The sequence below is a fragment of the Scyliorhinus torazame genome, chromosome 12 (assembly GCF_047496885.1).
Source record: "Scyliorhinus torazame isolate Kashiwa2021f chromosome 12, sScyTor2.1, whole genome shotgun sequence".
Classification (NCBI taxonomy): domain Eukaryota; kingdom Metazoa; phylum Chordata; class Chondrichthyes; order Carcharhiniformes; family Scyliorhinidae; genus Scyliorhinus; species Scyliorhinus torazame.
In genome coordinates, this window is record NC_092718.1 from 145863784 (window position 1) to 145886963 (window position 23180).

General features: G+C 49.5%; 1 protein-coding gene across 2 annotated transcripts; it reads right to left on the bottom strand.

Annotated features, from left to right (window-relative positions):
- Positions 1-574: 574 nt before the first annotated feature.
- On the bottom strand, positions 575-21632 carry c1qbp (complement component 1, q subcomponent binding protein). Of its 2 annotated transcripts, XM_072469140.1 has the most exons (7): positions 21351-21632; positions 19151-19301; positions 14455-14542; positions 10160-10225; positions 7927-8022; positions 1886-2008; positions 575-1072 (listed from the first exon to the last, which is right to left on the bottom strand). In XM_072469140.1, exons 1-7 carry the CDS (start codon positions 21586-21588, stop codon positions 926-928), a joined length of 909 nt encoding a protein of 302 aa, XP_072325241.1. In that variant the 5' UTR covers positions 21589-21632; the 3' UTR covers positions 575-925. The 2 variants fall into 2 exon arrangements, with proteins under 2 accessions (XP_072325241.1, XP_072325242.1); XM_072469141.1 differs by lacking the exon at positions 10160-10225 and having other exon boundaries at positions 21351-21630.
- Between the last annotated feature and the right edge of the window lie 1548 nt (positions 21633-23180).

Consider the following 23180-nt stretch of genomic DNA (forward strand, 5'->3'; position numbering starts at 1 on the left):
TTAGAGTGCCCAATTCATTTTTCCCAATTAAGGAGCAATTAAAGCTTGGCCAATCCACCCATCCTGCACATAGAACATAGAAACAGTATAGCATAGTACAGGCTCTTCAGCCCACGATGTTGTGCCGACCATTTATGCTAATCTAAGATCAACCTAACCTACACCCCTTTAATTTACTGCTGCACATCTTTGGGTTGTGGGGGCATAACCCATGCAAACATGGGGAAAATGAGCAAACTCCACACGGACAGTGACTCAGAGCCGGGATTGAACCTGGGACCTCGGTGCCATGAGACAGCAGTGCTACCCACTGCTCCACCGTGTTGCCCTGATAGTGACGTTTAAGGGGCATCCTGACAAATACATGAATAGGATGGGAATAGAGGGATTATGGGCCCCGGAAGTGTAAAATGTTTTTAAGTTAGATGGGCAGCATGATCAGTGCAAGCTTGGACAGCCAAAGGGCCTGTTCCTGAGATCTACCTTTCTTTGTTCGATGTGTGCTGCTGTAGAAGCCAAGTCTCCCTCCCCTCTCCCACCCCACTCAACACCAACCAAAGACAGGAGAACTCACTTCTGACAACATGTTTAATCAAGACTTCATTTTTTATGGAACATTGGAGGTTCGTGGCATTATGAAGTGAACATATCTAGTCGTGTTCACACACTTAATACTTCCATAATTAGTGTACAATTCAGAGACACCATTTTGGATATTTTAGCATCTCAAACTACTTTATACATAATATATAGATGGATGCTAATTACAGAAAGCCATTCAGTACCAGAGAATATCTTTGTACAAAATCTATTGTAAAATAATTTAAAGCCCAGGCTCATTCTGCCATTTGACACAAACATTACCATCGCAAAGTAATCTTTGCCAGAAGGCTGGGAGACACTGATAATTAATATACACTAATTATTAGCACTTGATAAAACTGCTCAAATTTTCAAGAAACTTTATGTACTCCTGGTGTTCCACAGCTGTGCTCAGCTCAACGAGTTCATCAGCAAAAGTGTTATCAATCCCCCGGTCAGCCAGAAAGTCCATCAGATGGTCATAGAGGGCCTGTGGGAGACAAGAGGGGAGTTAAGATCTGCATGTGTATTCAATAAGGAACCACCCTGACACTACCCACCCCCCCGATACCAGTGATTGCCACGTCTCCACAGAAGATTTGGCCCTATATACAAGCCTGCAAGAACAAGGCACTTATAGAAAATGGTAAAAACCATTTTTGAATCCATAGAATCCCTACAATGCAGGCCATTCAGCCCATCAAGTCTGCACTGACCCACTGAAAGAGGGTCTTAGGTGGGGTTACTGGGATAGGCTGGGGCCATGGGTCTGGGCGAGATGCTCTTTCAGAGCGTGCGTGTAGACTCGATAGGCCAAGTGACCTCCTTCTGCACTGTAGTGATTTTATGATTCAACCTAGTCCCACTTCCCCGCTCATTGATCCTGGCCAATCCACGTAGTTAATTTATTAACTTAATGCATGTCCCCCCTATATTAGCGTCAATTTGAAAATCTCGATAACCAGTGCCAATCGTACGGGACTCAGCCACATGGGTGCCAAGGGAGATCAGGTTCTATGATGTCCTTTGTAGTTAAGTAACATTCCAGAACCTTGTGAAGGTTTACACACAGGGAGCCAATTAGACAACATTAAAAAAGGTGACCATCTCTCCTGGGGAAACATATACCCCAGTGAGAAACCCAACTGCAGATGAGGGACAAAGGCAGGTAGCAAAATGGAGAATAAAACACAATGATCAAACCAATAACCATAGGAGAGAAAGTTTTGGTGTAGGAAGCTCATTCCAGAATTCCAACCACATTCAGAACTTGCTTTGATATTCAGGATATCTCCCCACTCACCCAGTCGAGGGAGTCTGTATTAAGGGTAAAGCTGGTGTCTTTCCAATCTTCTTCAGCAGTGGGCTGAAAGCTGACTTCCCTGATAGCAAAGATGTCACTGTCGTCCTCATCGCCACGTCCAACCTGTAAGCGATAGTCATTGTGGATGTGAAACGGCATAATGCTTTAATAATTATCACTTTAAACAGTGTACCGAGTGGTTGTGTGATGGTGTACATTCAATGTGCAGGTTTTAAATAGGCCCTAGTGGCAAACATTGACCAAGCTTAATATCAGAGTGGCTGCAGGGTCATGGTAGCATCATCAACTTGCATTCACCAATCAAGACACATCCAGGCTTGCACAAGGATCACCAATCCATCTGTTGGATGGATTGATCATGATCCCAACACCATTGTGGGAGCACCAACCAAGGATTGCAATAGTTCAAGACTCAACTGCATCCTCTGAGGGCAAGTAGAAATGGTCAATGAATGAGGTCTCAACTGCACTGAATTGGTCAAACAGGTCCCCACCTCACATTTCGAGCTACCACTTCGACCTCAGCATTTTATAGCTTTAACATCCAGTCTTTATATCCAGTGGTCATCTTCGTCCACAACCTCATCGCCTATTCAACACTGCATCAATCTAACTATCTCCACACAAATAAAAGGGCCTCATGTCCCTTCGAACCTCACCTGCCCATCCAACTCAGCAGGATACTGTTGACCTGTTTCACCGCTTCTTCATCCCTCTCCAATTTTCCTGTCCCAGGTAAACTATCATTCTATGCCCTCACTTAACCTAGGGCGGCACTGCTGCCTCTCAGCTCTAGGGACCCAAGTTCAATTCCATCCTGGGGTTACTGTCTGTGTGGAGTTTGCACTTTCTCCTTGTGCCTGCGTGGGTTTCCTCTGGTTGCTCCGGTTTCCTCCCACAATCCACAGATGTTCAGTTTAGGTGGATTGGCCATACTAAATTGTCCCTTAGTGTCTAAAGGTTAGGTAGGGTTGCTGGGATAGGATGGAGGCATGGGCTTAAGCATGCTGCTTTTTCCAAGGTCTTGATGGGCTGAATGGCTCCTTCGGCACTGTAGGGATTCTATGTACTCCCACAGCCCCCCACAATCCGAAGTCAGACACATACAAATTAACGGACTCATAGAATTTACAGTGCAGAAGGAGGCCATTCAGCCTATTTCGTCTGCACCGGTCACTGGAAAGAGCACCCTACCCAATCCCATACCTCCACCCTATCTCTGTAACCCAGCTACTCAACCTAAACGACACTAAGGGGCAATTTAGCACGGTCAATCCACCTGACCTGCACATCTTTGGACTGTGGGAGAAAACTGGTGCACCTGGAGAAAACCGACGCAGACACAGGAAGAATGTGCAGACTCCGCAGAAAGTGATCCAAGCCTGGAATCAAACCAGAGACCCTGAAGCGGGGAAGCAGCTGTGCCAACCACTGTGCTACCATGCCGCCCTTACTAGCACTCAACTGCTGAACTCTCATTGTCAAATCTGCGGGGCCCAGACAGACTGAACGGGCGAATGGTGAAATACCAGGGCATACAGATTTAAGGTAGAAGGATCAGAGGGGACATGAGGAAAAACGTTTTCACCCAGAGCGTGGTTCGAGTCTGGAACTCACTGCGAATTGGGGTTTGAGGCTGAAATGCTCAACGCATTTAAAATACCTGGATCTGCGCCTGAAGTGTAACCTGCAAGGAGCTGGAGAGTGGGATTGGACTGCACAGTTAGTTGGTTATTCTTCCTTATTCGGCCGGCGCAGTCACAAAGGGCCTAATGGCCTCTCTGTACCGTAACACTTCTATGGCTCTAACCAGAAAAGTGTTACCCTTATTGCAAATAAAACTAGAGCACAATCTTTCTAGAAGCAATGAGGTTCGGTTGTTGTTGAATAACATGTTTCCATAAACCTTCCCATCCCGATACTTCCACATCAAACATCAAGTTTGAAGAATATTACGATCCCAGACCAGAGTGGCCTCTATACTGGACAGAAACCCCAGTATTTTAGTTTATTATGTAAGACTGTAAGGACAGGTACCTTGCTCCAGGAGTGGTTACATAAAGAAAATAGGGATTTGGTATTTTTATAACAAAACTTCATTAATACACCATTAAACTCTAACATCACACCGGAAAATAACTTACAATTACCTTATAAACAATACTACTCAATACAGTAAATACAATACCCTCAATTACCATCTCTGTTCCCAGTTAAACACCAGGAAAGAAAAAATTACAGCACTCCACCCATCCCAATGACACAGAATAGTGAATTTCCAGAACAGATTTGGCTCCTGTTAGAACCCCTGCAAACTCTGTCTGGACGTCTTCATAAAGCGACTTCATCTGGTTTCAGCTTCCCCCTTGTCCTCAGTCTGTGCTGCTTTAAATACTATTAGTCTTCAACTATCCTATTGGGAGCAAAATACCATACTTGTGGACTAAAGGGTCAGTCAGATCACAACTCAACTCAAAAGGCTTTGTCAAAATGAATACCTTAACGCCATCCAGCAATGACAATATTCCCCAGGCTGAAAACCCGTCAACTGCCCCAGGCTGAAAACCCGTCAACTCCCCCCGGCTGAAAACCCGTCAACTCCCCCCGGCTGAAAACCCGTCAACTCCCCCCGGCTGAAAACCCGTCAACTCCCCCAGGCTGAACACACGTCAACTCCCCCAGGCTGAAAACACGTCAACTGCCCCAGGCTGAAAACACGTCAACTGCCCCGGCTGAAAACACGTCAACTGCCCAGGCCGAAAACACGTCAACTGCCCCAGGCTGAAAACCCGTCAACTGCCCCAGGCTGAAAACCCGTCAACTGCCCCAGGCTGAAAACCCGTCAACTCCCCCCGGCTGAAAACCCGTCAACTCCCCCCGGCTGTACACACGTCAACTCCCCCAGGCTGAAAACACGTCAACTGCCCCAGGCTGAAAACACGTCAACTGCCCCAGGCTGAAAAACCGTCAACTCCCCCAGGCTGAAAACACGTCAACTGCCCCAGGCTGAAAACACGTCAACTGCCCCAGGCTGAAAACACGTCAACTGCCCCAGGCTGAAAACACGTCAACTGCCCCAGGCTGAAAACACGTCAACTGCCCCAGGCTGAAAACACGTCAACTGCCCCAGGCTGAAAACACGTCAACTGCCCCAGGCTGAAAACACGTCAACTGCCCCAGGCTGAAAACACGTCAACTGCCCCAGGCTGAAAACACGTCAACTGCCCCAGGCTGAAAACACGTCAACTGCCCCAGGCTGAAAACCCGTCAACTCCCCCAGGCTGAAAACCCGTCAACTCCCCCCGGCTGAAAACCCGTCAACTCCCCCCGGCTGAAAACCCGTCAACTCCCCCCGGCTGAAAACACGTCAACTGCCCCAGGCTGAAAACACGTCAACTGCCCCAGGCTGAAAACACGTCAACTGCCCCAGGCTGAAAACACGTCAACTGCCCCAGGCTGAAAACACGTCAACTGCCCCAGGCTGAAAACCCGTCAACTGCCCCAGGCTGAAAACACGTCAACTGCCCCAGGCTGAAAACACGTCAACTGCCCCAGGCTGAAAACCCGTCAACTCCCCCAGGCTGAAAACCCGTCAACTCCCCCCGGCTGAAAACCCGTCAACTCCCCCCGGCTGAAAACCCGTCAACTCCCCCCGGCTGAAAACACGTCAACTGCCCCAGGCTGAAAACACGTCAACTGCCCCAGGCTGAAAACCCGTCAACTCCCCCCGGCTGAAAACACGTCAACTGCCCCAGGCTGAAAACACGTCAACTGCCCCAGGCTGAAAACACGTCAACTGCCCCAGGCTGAAAACACGTCAACTGCCCCAGGCTGAAAACACGTCAACTGCCCCAGGCTGAAAACACGTCAACTGCCCCAGGCTGAAAACACGTCAACTGCCCCAGGCTGAAAACAAGTCAACTGCCCCAGGCTGAAAACACGTCAACTCCCCCAGGCTGAAAACACGTCAACTGCCCCAGGCTGAAAACACGTCAACTGCCCCAGGCTGAAAACACGTCAACTGCCCCAGGCTGAAAACACGTCAACTGCCCCAGGCTGAAAACACGTCAACTGCCCCAGGCTGAAAACCCGTCAACTCCCCCCGGCTGAAAACACGTCAACTGCCCCAGGCTGAAAACACGTCAACTCCCCCAGGCTGAAAACACGTCAACTGCCCCAGGCTGAAAACACGTCAACTGCCCCAGGCTGAAAACACGTCAACTGCCCCAGGCTGAAAACACGTCAACTGCCCCAGGCTGAAAACACGTCAACTGCCCCAGGCTGAAAACACAGACTCCCCAGTTAAACAACAGCCCATTAGCCCCGGCATTTACTCCGGTCAATTTCATCTCGGCTCCTAAAAGCTTTTTGAGTCTTCCGAAACAAGATTCTTTTTATAAAAATGACTACTGCAGTCAAACACACACTAACCACGGGTCTTGAATTGCCAAGTGTTTATAATCCAATGTATATCTAAAATCCTTCACTCGTCACAAGAAAGCCAATTCAAGATATAAGGGGTCAGAGACTGGGAATCCTGCAGCGAGTAACTCACCTTCTGACTCTCCAAAGCTTGTCCATTTACAAGTCAGGAGTGTGATGGAATACTCTCCACTCGCCTGGATGAATGCAGCTCCAACAACACTCAAGAAGCTCAACACCATCCAGGATAAAGAAGCTGCTTAATTGATACCTGACCCAACACCTTCAACAATCACTCCGTCCAGCCATGTGTGCCATCTACAGGATACACTACAGAAACGCACCAAGCCTCTTGTAATAGCACCTTGCAAACTCATGACCTTTACCATCTAGAAGGGCCGCAGTTACATGGGAACACCACCACCTGCAAGTTCCTCTCCAAGTCACTCACCACCCCGGCTTGGAAATATATCACTGGTCTTTCATTGTCGCTGGGTCAAAATCCTGGGATTCCCTCCCGAATATCACTGTATTTTGCAACAGCTCAGGAATTGCAGGAATTCAAGACAGCAGCTCACCACCACCTTCTCAAGGGCAACTAGGGATAGGCAGTAAATGCTGGTCTAGCCAGTTGCCTCCCACTTCTTCCTCTCATCCCAAACAAATCAGAGTCTTTAACTCACTCTCTGTCTTGAACTCCTGCACCAAGATTGCATCACCATAACATCCATCCCGGCTACTCCAATCCCATTCCTATAATTCCTGACATCCAATATCTCTGCCCGGCCCCACACCGGTTGACGTTGGAAATAGCTCTTTAGGCACCATCCCATTTTCCTGTGAAAGAATCACAATTCCCACCTCAGAAAAAAAGTCTTCCCCAATCCTTCCTCGAAATCTGTGAACATGCGGTAATCGCAATGCACACCTCTTCCACCACTATCCTAGCACTAAGACCATCCTAGCAGAATGAGTACCATCTCGTGACCTATGCATCATCGCTCAGAGTCCTCTCAGTCTAGTGTTGAATACGGTGGTCAAGAAATCTGGAGCGTGCTGCCTGAAAGAGCAATGGAAGCAGATTCAGCCGTAACTTAGGAACTGGATAAATACACAGAAGGACAAGAAATTACAAGAATCTAGGCATAGAGCCAGAATAGGCACAATGGACTGGAAGATGATCTTCGATTCTTTGGACTTCCAACATTCCAACACCTGTCCTCCATCTCCATAACACTGCATTCACCCGATTCCAATCCCACATATCCAAAAATAGACGGCGCAGCCTGACTTATCTCTCCCATCACAGCCAGAATGCCTCAAGGATCTATCTGTGCTCACTCTCCAATTAGATACTGCTCCCCGGTGATATTATCTACAGGATACCTAATTGGCTGAAGGCTATCAATGAAAGGATGGATCAGTGTTTTAAGAAACATTTTCACTTGTAGTACAATGTAATCTAAGTATTAAACAAAGCACATTCCAACATCCACCTGTAAACGAACCTGAGAGTACCAGATATAATCTATTTTGCAAGGTGAAAATCTGCAAATGGTTGCCTGACCAACCTAATCACCTCCAGTATGAATACTCACCTCGTCCTCGGGGTAGTGACAGTCAAACACCAGGCTCTGGTTATTCGATAGCTTGGTCACTTCCACAACAAAGTTTGGGGTTGAGATGATTTCCGGCTGAAAATAAATCACATCTTTGTTAGATACATGACATTTTAGACATTACTTTTGATTTTATCGCAATCCTGGCATTGCACACATCTAAACAAGTTAGCATCAACCTCCTGCCAGATTCGCCTACTTTCCTGAGTGGGGTGGGGGAAGAGAATTGGGACAGCGAACAAAATAAAAAGCTAAAATCAATGGATTCTCAGACTCTTTGCTTTACCCCAACCCCCCACTTCCAGCTGTATTCTTTCTTCCAAAGACACTCCCTAGTCAACCCTTTTTTGCAGATAATTCCACTTTATAGTCAATCACCTTTTTCTGGTATTTACCAGATTGAGCTTCTGTACACTTCAATCACGACATTATGCTCTCTGCAATGAGTACTGAACGTCCAGATACAATTTAATGTCTCAAATGGAAGCAGTGCTATCCCTCCCATTTCATAGGGCGATCAACCGTCTCTTATTTACGGCACTCTTGGCCTACTTCCTGGGACTTCAAACGGAAGTTTCACAACTTCTGCATTGTTGACATTGCTGCTAGAGTGCTGTTTTGTCTTTTCCACCAAGTCAACTGTGAACAAGACTTCATCACAACTATAAAAAGCCCAAGTATGTCCAAGCATGGAATGCAGTGCATACCTGGTTAGAACATTAGAAAAAGCTCCTATCGCAGGCAGCCACTGTAACTCTAACTCAAATGTCACTCTGAACCAGCAGAGGCGTTCTCCGTACAAACAATGCTTCAGAGCTTTTTCCGTTGTTTCCTTCAAAGCTTCAAATTTATACTTTTCCCAGTGTATTTCAGATGTGTTGAACTTTTGTTGTGCAACCTCCTATTTTAACTCATCTTTCTTTAAGTCTTCCCTTAGCTTCTCCTCCAACCTTCAGGCTTTTAAAACACAATATTTAGAGCTCAGAGGATTGGGGGAAATATACTGGCAATGAGGATTGGTAGGAATAATCGGGTCATATTCACGTTTGCAGACTGTCACTAATGGGGTACGGCAAGGATCAGTACTTGAGCCCCAGCTACTCATAATCCACATCAGTGATTTTGATGTGAACAAATAGAATATTGCCAAGTTGCTGGGAATGTGAGTTGAGGAGGATGCATAGAGGCTTCACAAGGATTTAGACAGGCTTCGTGAGTGGACATGAACATGGCAGATTTGAAAAAATGTGAGATTATCCACTGTGGTAGGAAAAACAGAAGTGCAGAGTATTTCTTAAGTGGAGAGAGGTTGGGATGTGTTGATGTCCAAAGGGACCTGGGTGTCCTTGTTGAGGAGTCACTGCAAGTCAACATGCAGGTGCAACAAGCAATTAGGAAGGCAAATGGTATGTTAGCCTTTACTGTGAGAGGATGAGAATACAGGAGTAAAGAAGTGTTGCTGCAATTGTGTAGTCTTGGTGAGACCACATCTGGAGTATTGTGTACAGTACCACACCTGGAGTATTGTGTACCGTTTTGGTCTCCTTACCCAAGGAAGGATTACGGGCCATAGAGGAAGTGCAGCAAAGGTTCACCAGACTGATCCTTGGGATGGGGAGATTGCCCTCGGAAGAGACGGAGGAAACTGGGCCTGTACTCTCTAGAGTTTAGAGAAATGAGAGGTGACCTCATTGTAGTGTACAACATTTTTACACGGCTCAACAGGATGGTTGTTTCCCCTGGCTGGCGAGTCTCGAACCAGGGGAGACAGTGCCAGAATAAGAGGTAGACCACTTAGGACCAAGGTGAGGAGGGATTTCTTCAGTCAAAGGTTGGGGAACTGTTGGGAATTCTTTACCCCAGAGGACGGTGAAGGGTCAGTCATTGAGTATGTTTGAAGCAGATGTCGAGAGATTTCTAGATACCAATGACATCAAGGATTATGGGGAAAGATGGGGTTGAGATAGAAGATCAGACATGATCGAATTGGCTCGAGGGGCCAAATGGCCTACTCCTGCTTCTATGTTTAATTAACTTCCAATTGACCTCCATACCGCATCTCAAATATCCAGCAACTGCAGAGAATTAGGACTAGATTCCCTCGCAATGGACATTTCCTTCAAGGAGAAACTCAGCTAAACTTGCTGATTAATCTGTCTGCACGTGGCCAAGCTTGTGCCTGGGAAATGCAGTAACTTATACTTTTCCCTACCTGCTCCTTCTGTCCCTGCAGCTTCTGGGCACTGTCAGCAGACTTCCTCCATTTACCAGCATGGCCCTTCAGGTGGGAGGGGGAGGATTATAGAGAGAGACGTTGAAATAGAGATAGGTTAGGAAGAAATAAATGGATACAGGAGGTAACATAAAGAGGAAGAGTTAGGAAGATGGGAGGAAAATATTCAAGAACAAAGCAGACAGAATCTGTGGGGGGGGGGGGAAGGAAAATATTCAAGAACAAAGACGACAGAATGGGGGGGGGGGGGGGGGGGCGGAAACCATGTGAATAACAACATCAAAAACTGAATAAGATGAGAAAAGAATAAGTTAATTTGAGGATAAAGGAGAGCATTGCTCCCTTGTATTCCTTCCTAATGCCCCACTGTTTGGCCCTTTTATATTCTCCTATGCTGCCCTGCATGCATGGTCATTTAAAGGGAGCAACTCAAGACTTTTGGAATGTTGCAGTTTGCTTGGCGAAAAAGACAAAGAAAGGTCTTCACGGTCCCTCCTGAGCGCAGGTACATCTCATAACTACATCTGAACTGGTGATTCCTCAGATACCAACGCAGTCCATGTACAAATGCAGCAAGACCTAGACAATACCCATGTCTGGGCTGATAAGCGGAAAGCAACATTTGCGCCACATGTGCCAGGCAATGACCATCTCCAAGTAGAGAACACCTAACCATCTCCTTCGACTTTAATGTCTAGTTTTGTCATTTTTGTGGACTGGGCATACTTGGGCAATTTTCCACCGTCTAATAGATGCCTATGTTGTAGCTGTCCTAGAACAATTTGCCTAGGGGCACAGTTAGTTCAAGTCTTCAGTACTATTGCCAGACTGTTATCAGGGCCCATCGACTTTGCAGTATCCGGTGTAATTATTTCTTGATATCACATGGAACAAATCAAATTGGCTGAAGATTGATATATGTGACTACAGGAGGAGGTTTGGATGGATCATGCACACCCTTATCACTTTTGGTGAATACTGTTGTAAATGCTTCAGCTTTGCCTTTTGTGCTGATGCAGTGGGTGCCTCAATCATTGACAATGGGAATAGTTGGGGCGGCACGGTGGTGCAGTGATTACCACTGCTACCTCACGGGACCAAGGACCCGGGTTCGATCCCGGCCCTGGGTCACTGTCCTTGTGGAGTTTGCATATTCTCCCAGTGTCTGCGTGGGTCTCACCCCCACAACCCAAAAAGATGTGCAAGGTAGGTGAAGTGGCCACACTAAATTGCCCCTTAATTGGAAAAAAAAAAGCATCGAGTACTCTACATTTATAAAATAAAAGACAATGGGAATATTTATGGAGCCTCCTCCTCAGCAGGGGTGCTACTGTACCACTCTTGATGATAGACATTGAAGTCACCCTCCCAGAGGGTATTCTATGCCCTTGCCACCCTCAGTGCTTCCTCAAAGTGGTATTCAAGGTGGAAGAGCACGGATTGACTTCGACCAGCAACTGAGCTTCCCCCTAGACGATGCCAAGTCCCATGTGGACAGTAGCCCTGATACCATGGTCAGTCGTGCTGGAGTGCACCTCCTTGTTTGGCTGTATCAACTACAACTCAGGGTGCAGAATGAATAGCTCATCTACCTAATACCCCTTTCCCAGATGGGTTCTTCAGCTACCTCCGGACCTGCAGCACACGGCCTAGATGAGAGCTGTGTGCTGAAGCCGTTACTGCCTTGCAGAGGGTTTTTGGGCTGGGCTACCTCTGTACAGGTGAGGCCAGTAAAAGCAGGCAGGCGGTCCTTGCCGTGGAACCTTTTGGTCGCAGACAAATAGAAGAATATTAAAAGTTGGGCAAGTTTCTGACAGACTGTTATCAGAGCGCTTCCTATTCACCTAATTTTCATTCCGCTGAATACACCATTGATGCCCGATACAGAAGACTGTTTGGAGTCATAGCAGTTGGATGGTCCATCCTGGACGGGACCCGAGGTCACACGTATCAATCTTCAGCCAAATTGATTCATTCCACGTGACATCAAGAAATGAAAAGGCACTGGATACAGCAAAGGCAATGGACCCTGGTAACAGTCTGGCAACAATACTGAAGACATGTGCTACAGAACTAACTGTGCCCCGAGGCAACTTGTTCCAGGACATCCACAACACGGGCGTCTAGCCGACAGTGTGGAAGATTGTCCAACCACACCCAAAAACAACAAATCCGACTCAGATTCAGGTAATGGTAATGCCATTGAATGTCACGGGGTGATGGTTAGATTGTCTCTTGTTGGAGATGGTCATTACCTGGCACTGTGTGGCACCAATGTTACTTGTCACTTATCAGCCCAAGCCTGAATATGGTCCATGACTTGCTGCATTTGGACATGGACTGCTTCAGTATCTGAGGAATCGTGAATGGTGAACATTGTAAAATCATCAGCGAACATCTGCACTATCAAAATCCTAGGGGTTATCAGTGTCCAAAAACAGATTTGGACCAGTCACATAAAATATTGTGGCTACAAGTGCAGTTAAGCGGCTGGAAATTCTGTGCAGAGTAACTCACCTCCTGATGCCCCAAAACTTGTCCACCATCTACAATGACAGATGCAATACCCTTCACTTGCCTGGATGAGTGGAGCTCCATGAACACAAGAAACTTAACACTATTCAGACAATGTAGCCTGCTTCATTGGCACACCTTCCAAACATTCAGTCCCTCCACCACCGACACAGAGAGCAGTGGTGCACTTCAGGAATTCATCAAGGTTTCTTCGACAGCACCTTCCAAACCAGCAACCTCTGCCACTTGGAAGGGCAAGGGCTGCAGATACCAAGGAACACCACCACCTGAAAGTTCCTTTCCAAATCCCTCACCACTGACTTGGAAATATATCGACATTCCTTCACTCTCACAAGGCCACAATCCTGGAATTCCCTTCCTAACAACACAGTGGATGTACCTATACCTCATCGATTGCAGCGGCTCCCCACAACCTACACCAGGGTAATATAAACGCCGGCCTAGCCAGCTATAATCAAGTCCCATTAAAGAATGATAAAAAAATCTAGCCCATTTAGCACATGGTAGTGCTAACACGATGGAGGGTATCCTCAACGTGAAGACGAGACTTTGTCTCCACAAGGACTGTGCAGTGGTCACTCCTACCAATACTGTCATGGACAGATCTGCCGCAGGCAGATTGTGAGGATGAGGTCAAGTATGTTTATTCTCCTGTTGGCCCCTCACCACCTGTCGCAGCCCCAGTCAAGCAGCTTTGTGCTTTTGGACTCAGCCAGCTTGGTGCTATTGACATTGAAGTCCCCCACCCAGAGTACATTCTGTGCCCTGGTCACCCTCAGTGCTTCCTCCAAGTGGTGTTTAACATGAAGGAGCACGGTTAGATCAGCTTGGGGATGGGGTGGGCTACGAGCTACCCTTGCCCAAGTTTGACCTGATGCCATGAGACTTCATGGGGTCCTGAGTCACTGACAACGTCCTTCCAACTGTATGCCAATGCGATGCCACTTCTGACAGGCCTGTCAGCTGGTGAAACAGGACATATCCTGTTGTGATGTGATGTGTGGAGTACTGTCTATAAAGCATGAATGCATGAGTATACCTATGTCGGCTGTTGTTTTGACTGGTCTGTGGGACAGCTTTCCCATTTTTGGCACAAGTTCCCAGATGTCAGTAAGGACTTTTTTTTCCTGGAGTGTAGGAGGCTCAGGGGTGATCTTATAGAGGTCTATAAAATAATGAGGGGCAGAGATAAGGTAGATAGTCAACATCTTTTCCCAAAGGTCGAGGAGTCTAGAACTAGAGGGCATAGGTTTATGGTGAGAGGGGAGAGATACAAAAGAGGCCAGAGGGGAAATCTCTTCACAGAGGGCGAGGCAGTGGTAGAGGCATGTACAATTTTTTCCTTTAAAAAGCAGTTAACAGTTACATGGACAGGTTGGGTATTAGAGGGATATGGGCCAAATGTGGGCAAGTGGGACTTAGCTTAGTGATAGAAACTGGGCGGCATGGACAAGCTGGGCCAAAGGGCCTGTTTCCACGTTGTAGACATCTATGCCTGAGGGCTTGGAGGGTCGACAGTGCTAGGAATGCGGTTTTGTCTCCAGTGCTTCGTCTTGCAGAAAAAGCGATTGCAAAAAGTGTTTTAAATATAGTCTGTAATATGTCCAGTCAAACTCCAGCACCGGCTCCTATCAATACAAAAATCACATTTAAAGAAACCCACCCGCACAGAGGATGAACATTATACATGATTTAACTATCAGTCACCAAGTGTGCTGTGGAAGACCAATCCATCTCACCTCATTCTCTGCACCCTTCTGTCCTTCTTGCGGCTCCTCATCCATTGTTGGTGGAATACTGCTGTTGATATTGAAGGAGACTGTCACCCTACAAACAGGAAGAATGTGAATGGTCACCATAGGAATAAACAGCAAGTAGCCAAGCTGCAGCCCAGAATGACCAAAAGCAGGAAGGTGAGTGAGAACATGTTGATCACAGACTGCTCACAGCAACAAGTTAATTTAAAACCTGGGATTGGTAGAGAATTTGCCAACGATATTGAAGTTGTCATCAAGAATAGCATGGGATACAATCAATGCTGGTACTGTAGAGACAGTGTGGAGGTGACCAGGACGCATTTGTGATGCTTAGCATTGTAACCTGTTTGATACTGGAAGCTTTGGGGAACAAAGAACAATACAGCACAGGAACAGGCCCTTCGAGCCTCCAACCCTGCGCCAACCACGGTACCTGCCTAAACTAAAATCGTCTGCACTCACGGAGTCCGTATCCTTCCATTCCTACCCTATTCATATTTGTCTAGCTGTCCCTTAAATGCCCCTATCGTACCTGCTCCCACCAACCTAGGCAACGCGTTCCATATATTTCCCACCCTCTGTGTAAAAAAAACTTGCCTCGCACATCTGGTCTAAACTTTTCCCCACGCACTTTAAACCTATGTCCCCTAGTACTTGACTCTTCTACCCTAGGAAAGAGCATCTGTCTATCCACTGCCCATGCCACACAATCCTGTAGGCCTCCATCTGGTCGCATCTCAATCTGTCTTTCCAGTGAGAACAGACCGAGTTTATCTAACCTCTCCGTGTAGTTAATACCCTCCATACCAGGCAACATCCTAGTAAACCACTTCTGTACCCTCTCCAAAGCATCCACATCCTTCTGGTCGTGTGGCGACCAGAATTGTATTATATTCTGTAAAATTATTTCCTAATTGTCCGGTCTTTTCTATTTGATCCTGCTTGAAGGTGTTAGAATAGATATGATTTTGTCAAGGGAGGAGGGGTGTGCCTCTGTGCTTGGACCTTGGGAGGGATTGTTTGTTTGTTTTTTGTGCTTTTTGCCATTGTTCTGGGAACTTATACTAAGAGTGGGTTGGGAGGGGAACCAGAAGATGGTAGGATGCGAGGCGCCAGGGGCGGGAGCTGCTAGGCTAGCTGGGAGGGCTAGTTCACAGAAGCAAAGTGGGGGGTGAGCTGAAGATTAACGTAGTGGGAGAGTTGGGGGGGGGGCTGCTAATGAGGAGGGGACTTTTAGGAGGTTGGAGGAGGAGAGATGACGGTAGGTGTCGAGGGGCGGGCCAGGTGAGGTGCGGGGCATGGGCCAAGGGCTGGCCTAGTTAAGGTAATGGCTGATCGACAGGGATGCCCCCCGACCAGGCTGGTTACATGGTGTTCATGGACTGAATGGGCCGGTCAAAAGAGCCCGTGTGTACGCACACTTGAGACAGCTGAAGGCGGACGCAGCCATGTTGCAGGAGACGCACTTGAAGCTGGGAGACCAAGTTAGACTGAGGAGGGGATGGATCAGACAGGTGTTTCATTCAGGATTGGACTTTAAAACAAGGGGGGGGGGATGGCAATCCTGGTTAATAAAAAGGTGGCATTCGAGGTGGGGAAGATGGAGGCAGATTTATCATGGTTAGTGGGAAGTTGGAGGGAATGGCAGTGGTGTTGGTCAATAAACGCCCCAAACAGGGGTGAAAGGCAGAAGGGCAGTTGAGGGGGAGAAAGGGGCAACATACGAATATGGGGAGAAAGCCAGTAAGATGTCAGCACATCAACTGAGGAAGCAGGAGGTGGCGAGAGAAATTGGGAAAGTAAAGGATATGAGGGGGAAGGCAGTGGTGGACCCGGGGCGATAAATGATGTGTTTCATGAATTCTAGTCGACTCTATGAATCGGAACCCCCAGCCGGGAGGAGCAATTTTTAGAGAGGCTAGAGTTCCCGAAGGCAGACGAAGAGCTGGTAGAATGCCTGGGGGACCCAATTGGGCGCGGGGAGGTGATAGACGGGTTGGGGCGATACATTCGGATACCCAGTGGAGTTATAAAAAGTTTTCTGGGTTACTGGCTAAGGCCTTTAACAAGTCTAAGGAGCTGGGAGTGCTCCCCCCAACGCTATCACAGGCATCGATCTCTCTCATCTTGAAGCGGGACAAGGACCCGGAGAGTTGTGGATCGTACAGGTCAATTTCCCTTTTGAAACGCTAAATTGTTGGCAAATATCTTGGCCAAGCGTATAGAGGATTATGCCCCAGAGGTAATCGGGGAGGACCAGACGGGATTTGTGAAGGGCAGGCACCTGACGTCCAACATTAGACGGCTACTAAATGTTATAATGATGCCAACGGAGGGGCACGAGTTTGAGGTGGTAGTAGCTATGGATGCAGAAAAGGCTTTTGACCGGGTGGAGTGGAAGTATCTATGGGATATTTTAGGCAGGGATTTGTGAATTGGGTCCGGTTGCTATACCAGGCTTCGGTGACGAATGTAAGAACCAACCGGTCCGGTCAGAATATTTTAGTCTCTGTAGGGGGACAAGACAGGGGTGCCCACTCTCCCCACTACTTTTTGCCCTGGCAATGGACCTTAGGTCATCAAATGTTTGGCGGGGGATTGTGAGAGGGGGGGTGGGGTGGAGCACAGGGTCTCGCTCTATGCGGATGATTTACTGCTTTATTTCACAGACCCGTTGGGGGGGGGGGCTGGAATTATGGAGACACTGGAAGATTTGGGTGGTTTTCAGGCTAGAAGTTAAACATGGGAAAGAATGAGGTGTTTGTATTCAGGCATGGGGGCAGGAAAGGAGAGTGAGGGGTTACCTATTAAGGTGGTGGGGAGGAGCTTTAGGTATCTGGGTGGCTGAGGATTGGGGACAGCTCCGTAAGTTAAATCTGGTAAAGCGGTCGAGCAGATGAAAAGGGATTTCCATCGGGGGGACATGCTCCCGCTGACACTGGCGGGGAGGGTGCAGACGGTGAAGATAACAGCCTCAGGGCTGCTGTTCTTTTTCAATGTCTCCCGAATTTTGGACCGAAGGCCATTTTTAGGAAAATGAATGCGGCGATCTTGGATTTTGGGTGAGCTGGTTAAACCCCGAGGGTGAAGAAGGCACTCCTGGAACGGGGTCGGGGGGCTTGGTCCTCCCGAGCTTCATCAATTATTACTGGCTGGCCAATATATCGATGGTCAGGAAGTGGGTAGTGGGGGAGGGGTCGGTTTGGAAGCGAGTAGAGGCGGCAACCTGCAAGGGTACAGGTATGGAGGCATTATTGACAGCACCCCTGCCGTTCTCGCCGGCTCGGTACTCCACAAGCCCAGCGGTGGTGGCAGCCCTGAGGGTGTGGGGACAATGGAGACAACACATGGGATTGGAGGCCAGTGTGGTCACCGATCTGTGACAATCACCGTTTTGTTCCGGGGGTGGGGGAATGTGGCAGCGGGCAGGGATTGAGAGATTTGGGGATCTCCTCATTGAGGAGGGGTTCCCGAGCTTGGAGGCATTAGAGGAGGACTTTGAGTTGGCAGGTGGGAACAGGTTTCAGTATCTACAGGTACGGGACTTTGTCCGGAGGCAGGTTCCAAGCTTTCCTTGCCTCCCTCTAAGGGGACTACAGGATAAGGTGATGTCAAAAGCAGGGATTGGGGAGGCGAGGGTCTCGGAAATATATAAGGAGTTGATGGAGTGGGAAGGCGTCCCTATCGGAGAGGTGAAGAAGTGGGAAGAGGAGCTGGGAGGAGGGTTTATGGGAACTATGGGAAAAGACTTTGACGAGAGTTAATTCATCCTCGTCTTGTGCCAGACTTAGCCTGATCCAGTTCAAGGTGGTTCATAGGACCCACATGACTGTCGCCCGGATGAGCAGGTTTTTTTGAGTAAGTGGAGGATAGGTGCGGACGCTGTGGGGGAAGCCCGGCGAATCATGTACATATGTTCTGGGCGTGTCCGAAGTTGAGGGGATTCTGGCAGGGATTTGCGGACGTCATGTCAGAGGTCCTGGACGGGAGGGTGACTCAAGAGTCCAGAATTGGCAATATTTGGGGTATCGGAAGATCCGGGGGCCATGGGGGGGGGGGTCACGCCGATGTTCTGGCCTTCTCCTCCCTGGTGGCCTGGAGACAGATTTTGCTGGGGAGGGAGGGACCCAGAACCTCCAAAGTCAAGAGTGTGGGTCAACGACAAGGCAGGGTTTCTCAGGCTGGAAAAGATTAAGTTCACCTTGGCAGGATCAATTCAGGGGTTCGCCCGGAGGTGGCAGCCGTTCATCGACTTCTTCAAGGAAAATTGAACATCAGCAGGGGGGGGGGTTCTAGTAAAATTATTTCCCAATATACAATATATATTTGTTCCACATTCAATTCATTGAGACAGTGGTAATTAAGTGAGAGGATTAGATAGTTGGCTTAGTGATAAGCACTCTTATCTGATTGAGTAGGTCGTTGCTTCGTGTTTCACTCCAGGGGCTTGTCTACATAACACTGGCTGTCATTTCAGTACAGTACTGCACTGGAGGAGGTGCCATGTTTTGTGGAGCCATTATCCCAAGACCACACCTACAGGTTCAGGTGAAATTTAAACGGTCCCATGGCACTATTTGAAGAGCAGAGAACTTCTGTCCAAAATTGCCCCAAACGAACGTCATTAAAAATGTTATCTGGTTGGTCCCCTCATTGCAGCCTGGCTTACTTTACTTACTTTTCACCATCAACTTTTCTTATAAGTTTCGCTTCAGTCCCATTCAGCCCAACCTCCCAGCCTCCTGACATCTTCGGCAGGTTTGAACTCTTCTGGATTTTCTTCTCCTCCTTGATTTCATCCGTGAGGAATTCTGCAAATGCTTTGTCACCTGCAAAGTGAACGTAGAACCAGTAGCATTAAACCAGCACGCTACACCATGTTCTACATGTATAAACACAGCACCTCAAGACTCCTGTTAGCTTAACCATTAAACAGAGAACAAAACTGGTCCAAGATAAGAAGGTCCCAGAATTGGATTAAGAGCCTGGGTTGATTGGGGGGGGGGGGGTGCAAATGGAGGGGAGGGCTGTTGGGGATTGATGGGAGGGGTGTTGGGGATTTGGGGGGTGTTGGGGATTGAGAGGAGGGGTGGTGGTGTTGGGGATTGAGAGGAGGGGTGGTGGTGTTGGGGATTGAGAGGAGGGGGGGTGGTGTTGGGGATTGAGAGGAGGGGGGGTGGTGTTGGGGATTGAGAGGAGGGGGGGTGGTGTTGGGGATTGAGAGGAGGGGGGGTGGTGTTGGGGATTGAGAGGAGGGGGGGTGGTGTTGGGGATTGAGAGGAGGGGGGGTGGTGTTGGGGATTGAGAGGAGGGGGGGGGGGGTGTTGGGGATTGAGAGGGGGGGGGTGTTGGGGATTGAGAGGGGGGGGTGTTGGGGATTGAGACAGGGGGGGTGTTGGGGATTGAGACGGGGGGGGGGGGAAGTGTTGGGGATTGAGACGGGGGGGGGGGGTGTTGGGGATTGAGACGGGGGGGGGGGTGTTGGGGATTGAGACGGGGGGGGGGGGTGTTGGGGATTGAGAGGGGGGGGGTGTTGGGGATGGAGAGGGGGGGGTGTTGGGGATTGAGGGGGGGGTGTTGGGAGATTGAGAGGAGGGGGTATTGGGGATTGAGGAGAGGGGGGGGTGTTGGGGATTGAGAGGAGGGGGGTGTTGGGGATTGAGAGGAGGGGGTGTTGGGGATTGAGAGGAGGGGGTGTTGGGGATTGAGAGGAGGGGGTGTTGGGGATTGAGAGGAGGGGGTGTTGGGGATTGAGAGGAGGGGGTGTTGGGGATTGAGAGGAGGGGGTGTTGGGGATTGAGAGGAGGGGGTGTTGGGGATTGAGAGGAGGGGGGGGTGTTAGGGATTGAGAGGAGGGGGGGGTGTTGGGGATTGAGAGGAGGGGGGGTGTTGGGGATTGAGAGGAGGGGGGGTGTTGGGGATTGAGAGGAGGGGGGGTGTTGGGGATTGAGAGGAGGGGGGGTGTTGGGGATTGAGAGGAGGGGGGGTGTTGGGGATTGAGAGGAGGGGGGGTGTTGGGGATTGAGAGGAGGGGGGGTGTTGGGGATTGAGAGGAGGGGGGGTGTTGGGGATTGAGAGGAGGGGGGGTGTTGGGGATTGAGAGGAGGGGGGGGTGTTGGGGATTGAGAGGAGGGGGGGTGTTGGGGATTGAGAGGAGGGGGGTGTTGGGGATTGAGAGGAGGGGGGTGTTGGGGATTGAGAGGAGGGGGGGGTGTTGGGGATTGAGAGGAGGGGGGGGTGTTGGGGATTGAGAGGAGGGGGGGGTGTTGGGGATTGAGAGGAGGGGGGGTGTTGGGGATTGAGAGGAGGGGGGAGGTGTTGGGGATTGAGAGGAGGGGGGGGTGTTGGGGATTGAGAGGAGGGGGGGGTGTTGGGGATTGAGGGGAGGGGGTGTTGGGGATTGAGGGGAGGGGGTGTTGGGGAATGAGGGGAGGGGGTGTTGGGGATTGAGGGGAGGGGGTGTTGGGGATTGAGGGGAGGGGGTGTTGGGGATTATGGGGAGGGGGTGTTGGGGATTGAGGGGAGGCGGCTGTTGGGGATTGAGGGGAGGGGGCTGTTGGGGATTGAGGGGAGGGGGCTGTTGGGGATTAAGGGGAGGGGGGTGTTGGGGATTAAGGGGAGGGGGGTGTTGGGGATTAAGGGGAGGGGGGTGTTGGGGATTAAGGGGAGGGGGGTGTTGGGGATTAAGGGGAGGGGGGTGTTGGGGATTAAGGGGAGGGGGGTGTTGGGGATTAAGGGGAGGGGGGCAAGGGAGGGGGGCGCAAGGGGATTGAGGGGAGCAGGGGATTGAGGAGAGGGTAGTTGGGGGTCGATGGGGGGGGGTAGGAGATTGAGGGAGGTTCTTGGCCGGGAACCGCACCCCTCTCTCCGCCGCTTACCCTCGGTGTGCAGCGCCCCGCAGCCGCAGGACAGGCCGTTGAGGCGGCGGCTGGAGCCGAGCGGTCCGCGGCCCGAGGCCGAGCTGCAGAGCAGCCACATGGAGCGAGTGAGGCCGCGGATCCCCGGGGTTCCGCCACCGGCACCGGCCGCTGGCAGGGTTGATGGAAGTGGTAGCGAGGCGGCCCGGGAGGCCAGGCGGGAGGATGAAGAAACGACCCGGGAAAGGAGCCTGAGCATGGCGGCAGGCGGCGTGGGGGACAGGAACCGGAACCGGAAACTACCCGGCAGCCAGCCTCACCAATCAGCAGCAGCTGGGGTCATCGCCGGCTGACGAACCAATCAGCTGCTGGGAGTGAGAAACCAATCAGATACTGGGAAGGAGCAACTAATAGCTTCTGAGACAGAGGAACCAATCAGCTACTGGATCTGAGGAACCAATCAGATGCTAGAGACTGGGGTAGGAATAGTTCAAAGGGCAAGAGTTCCTGGAATTTGTTCAGGACAATATTCCACGGCAGTACGTTTCCGGTCTAATGAGAGAGCGGATGGGGAATGAGTCGGTCTAAAGAACAATACAGCACAGGAACAGGCCCTTCAGCCCTCCAAGCCTGTACCGGTCATGATATCAACCTTTGCCAAAACCCTCAGCACTTCCTTGTGTCGTATCCCTCTATACCCATCCCATCCATGTATTTGTCATGAAGCCTTTTGAAAGCCGTTAATGTATCTGCTTCCACAACCTCCCCTGGCAACGTGTTCCAGGCACTCACCACCCTCTACGTAAAAATCCTGCCTCCCACATCTCCTTTAAAGTTTGCCCCACGGACCTTAAACTTATGCCCCCTGGTGACTGACCCCTCCACCCTGGGAAAGAGTGCCTGCCCATCCACTCTATCCATGCCCCTTATAATCTTGTAGACCTCTATCAGGCCACCCCTCAACTTCCGTCTTTCTAATGAAAACAGTCCGAGTCTATTCAGCCTCTCCACATAACTAACACCTTTCAGACCAGGCAACATCCTAGTAAACCTCCTCTGCACCCTCTCCAAAGCCTCCACATCCTTCTGGTAGTGTGGCGAACAGAATTGTGTGCAATATTCCAAGTGCGGCTTCACCAATGTGCTATACAACTCTAGCATGACTTGCCAGTTTTTATACTTGATGCCCCATCCAATGAAGGCAAGCATTCAGTATGCTTTCTTCACTACCTTGTCCACTTGTGTTGCCACCTTCAAAGATCTATGGACATGCACGCCCCGATCTCTGACTTTCTATATTCCTAAGAGTTTTGCCATTTGCTGTATATTTCCACCTCTATGTTAGACCCACCAAAATGCATTACCTCACATTTGTCTCCAACCTGATTTATTTTGGAAGGTCGAATTTGAATGCTGAATACAGGATTCTTGGAAGTGTGTAGGAACAGAGGGATCTTGGGGTCCACGTACATAGATCCCTCAAAGTTGCCACCCATGTTGATAAGATTGTTAAGAAGGCTTATGGTGTGTTGGCTTTCATTAACAGGGGGATTGAGTTTAACAGCCGCAAGGTTTTTCTGGAGCTTTATAAAATCGTGGTTAGACCACACTTGGAATATTGTGTCCAGTTCTGGTCGCCTCATTACAGGAAGGATGTGGATGCTTTGGAGAGGGTAGAGAGGGGATTTACCAGGACGCTCCCTGGACTGGAGGGCATGTCTTATGAAAAAAGGTTGAGGGAGCTAGGGCATTTCTCACTGGAGAAAAGAAGGAAGAGAGGTGACTTGATAGAGGTGTACAAGGTGATGAGAGGCATAGATAGAGTGGATAGCCAGAGACTTTTCCCCAGGG

Excerpts from the sequence above, each read along its gene's own strand:
- c1qbp (XM_072469140.1), bottom strand. The coding sequence starts at position 21,588 with ATGCTCAGGCTCCTTTCCCGGGTCGTTTCTTCATCCTCCCGCCTGGCC. Across the intron at positions 10,226-14,454 it reads AGAAGGGTGCAGAGAATGAG|GGCCATGCTGGTAAATGGAG; the intron begins GTGAGATGGATT and ends TCCCACCTGAAG. Across the intron at positions 8,023-10,159 it reads TGCAGGGACAGAAGGAGCAG|CCGGAAATCATCTCAACCCC; the intron begins GTAGGGAAAAGT and ends ATTTATTTTCAG.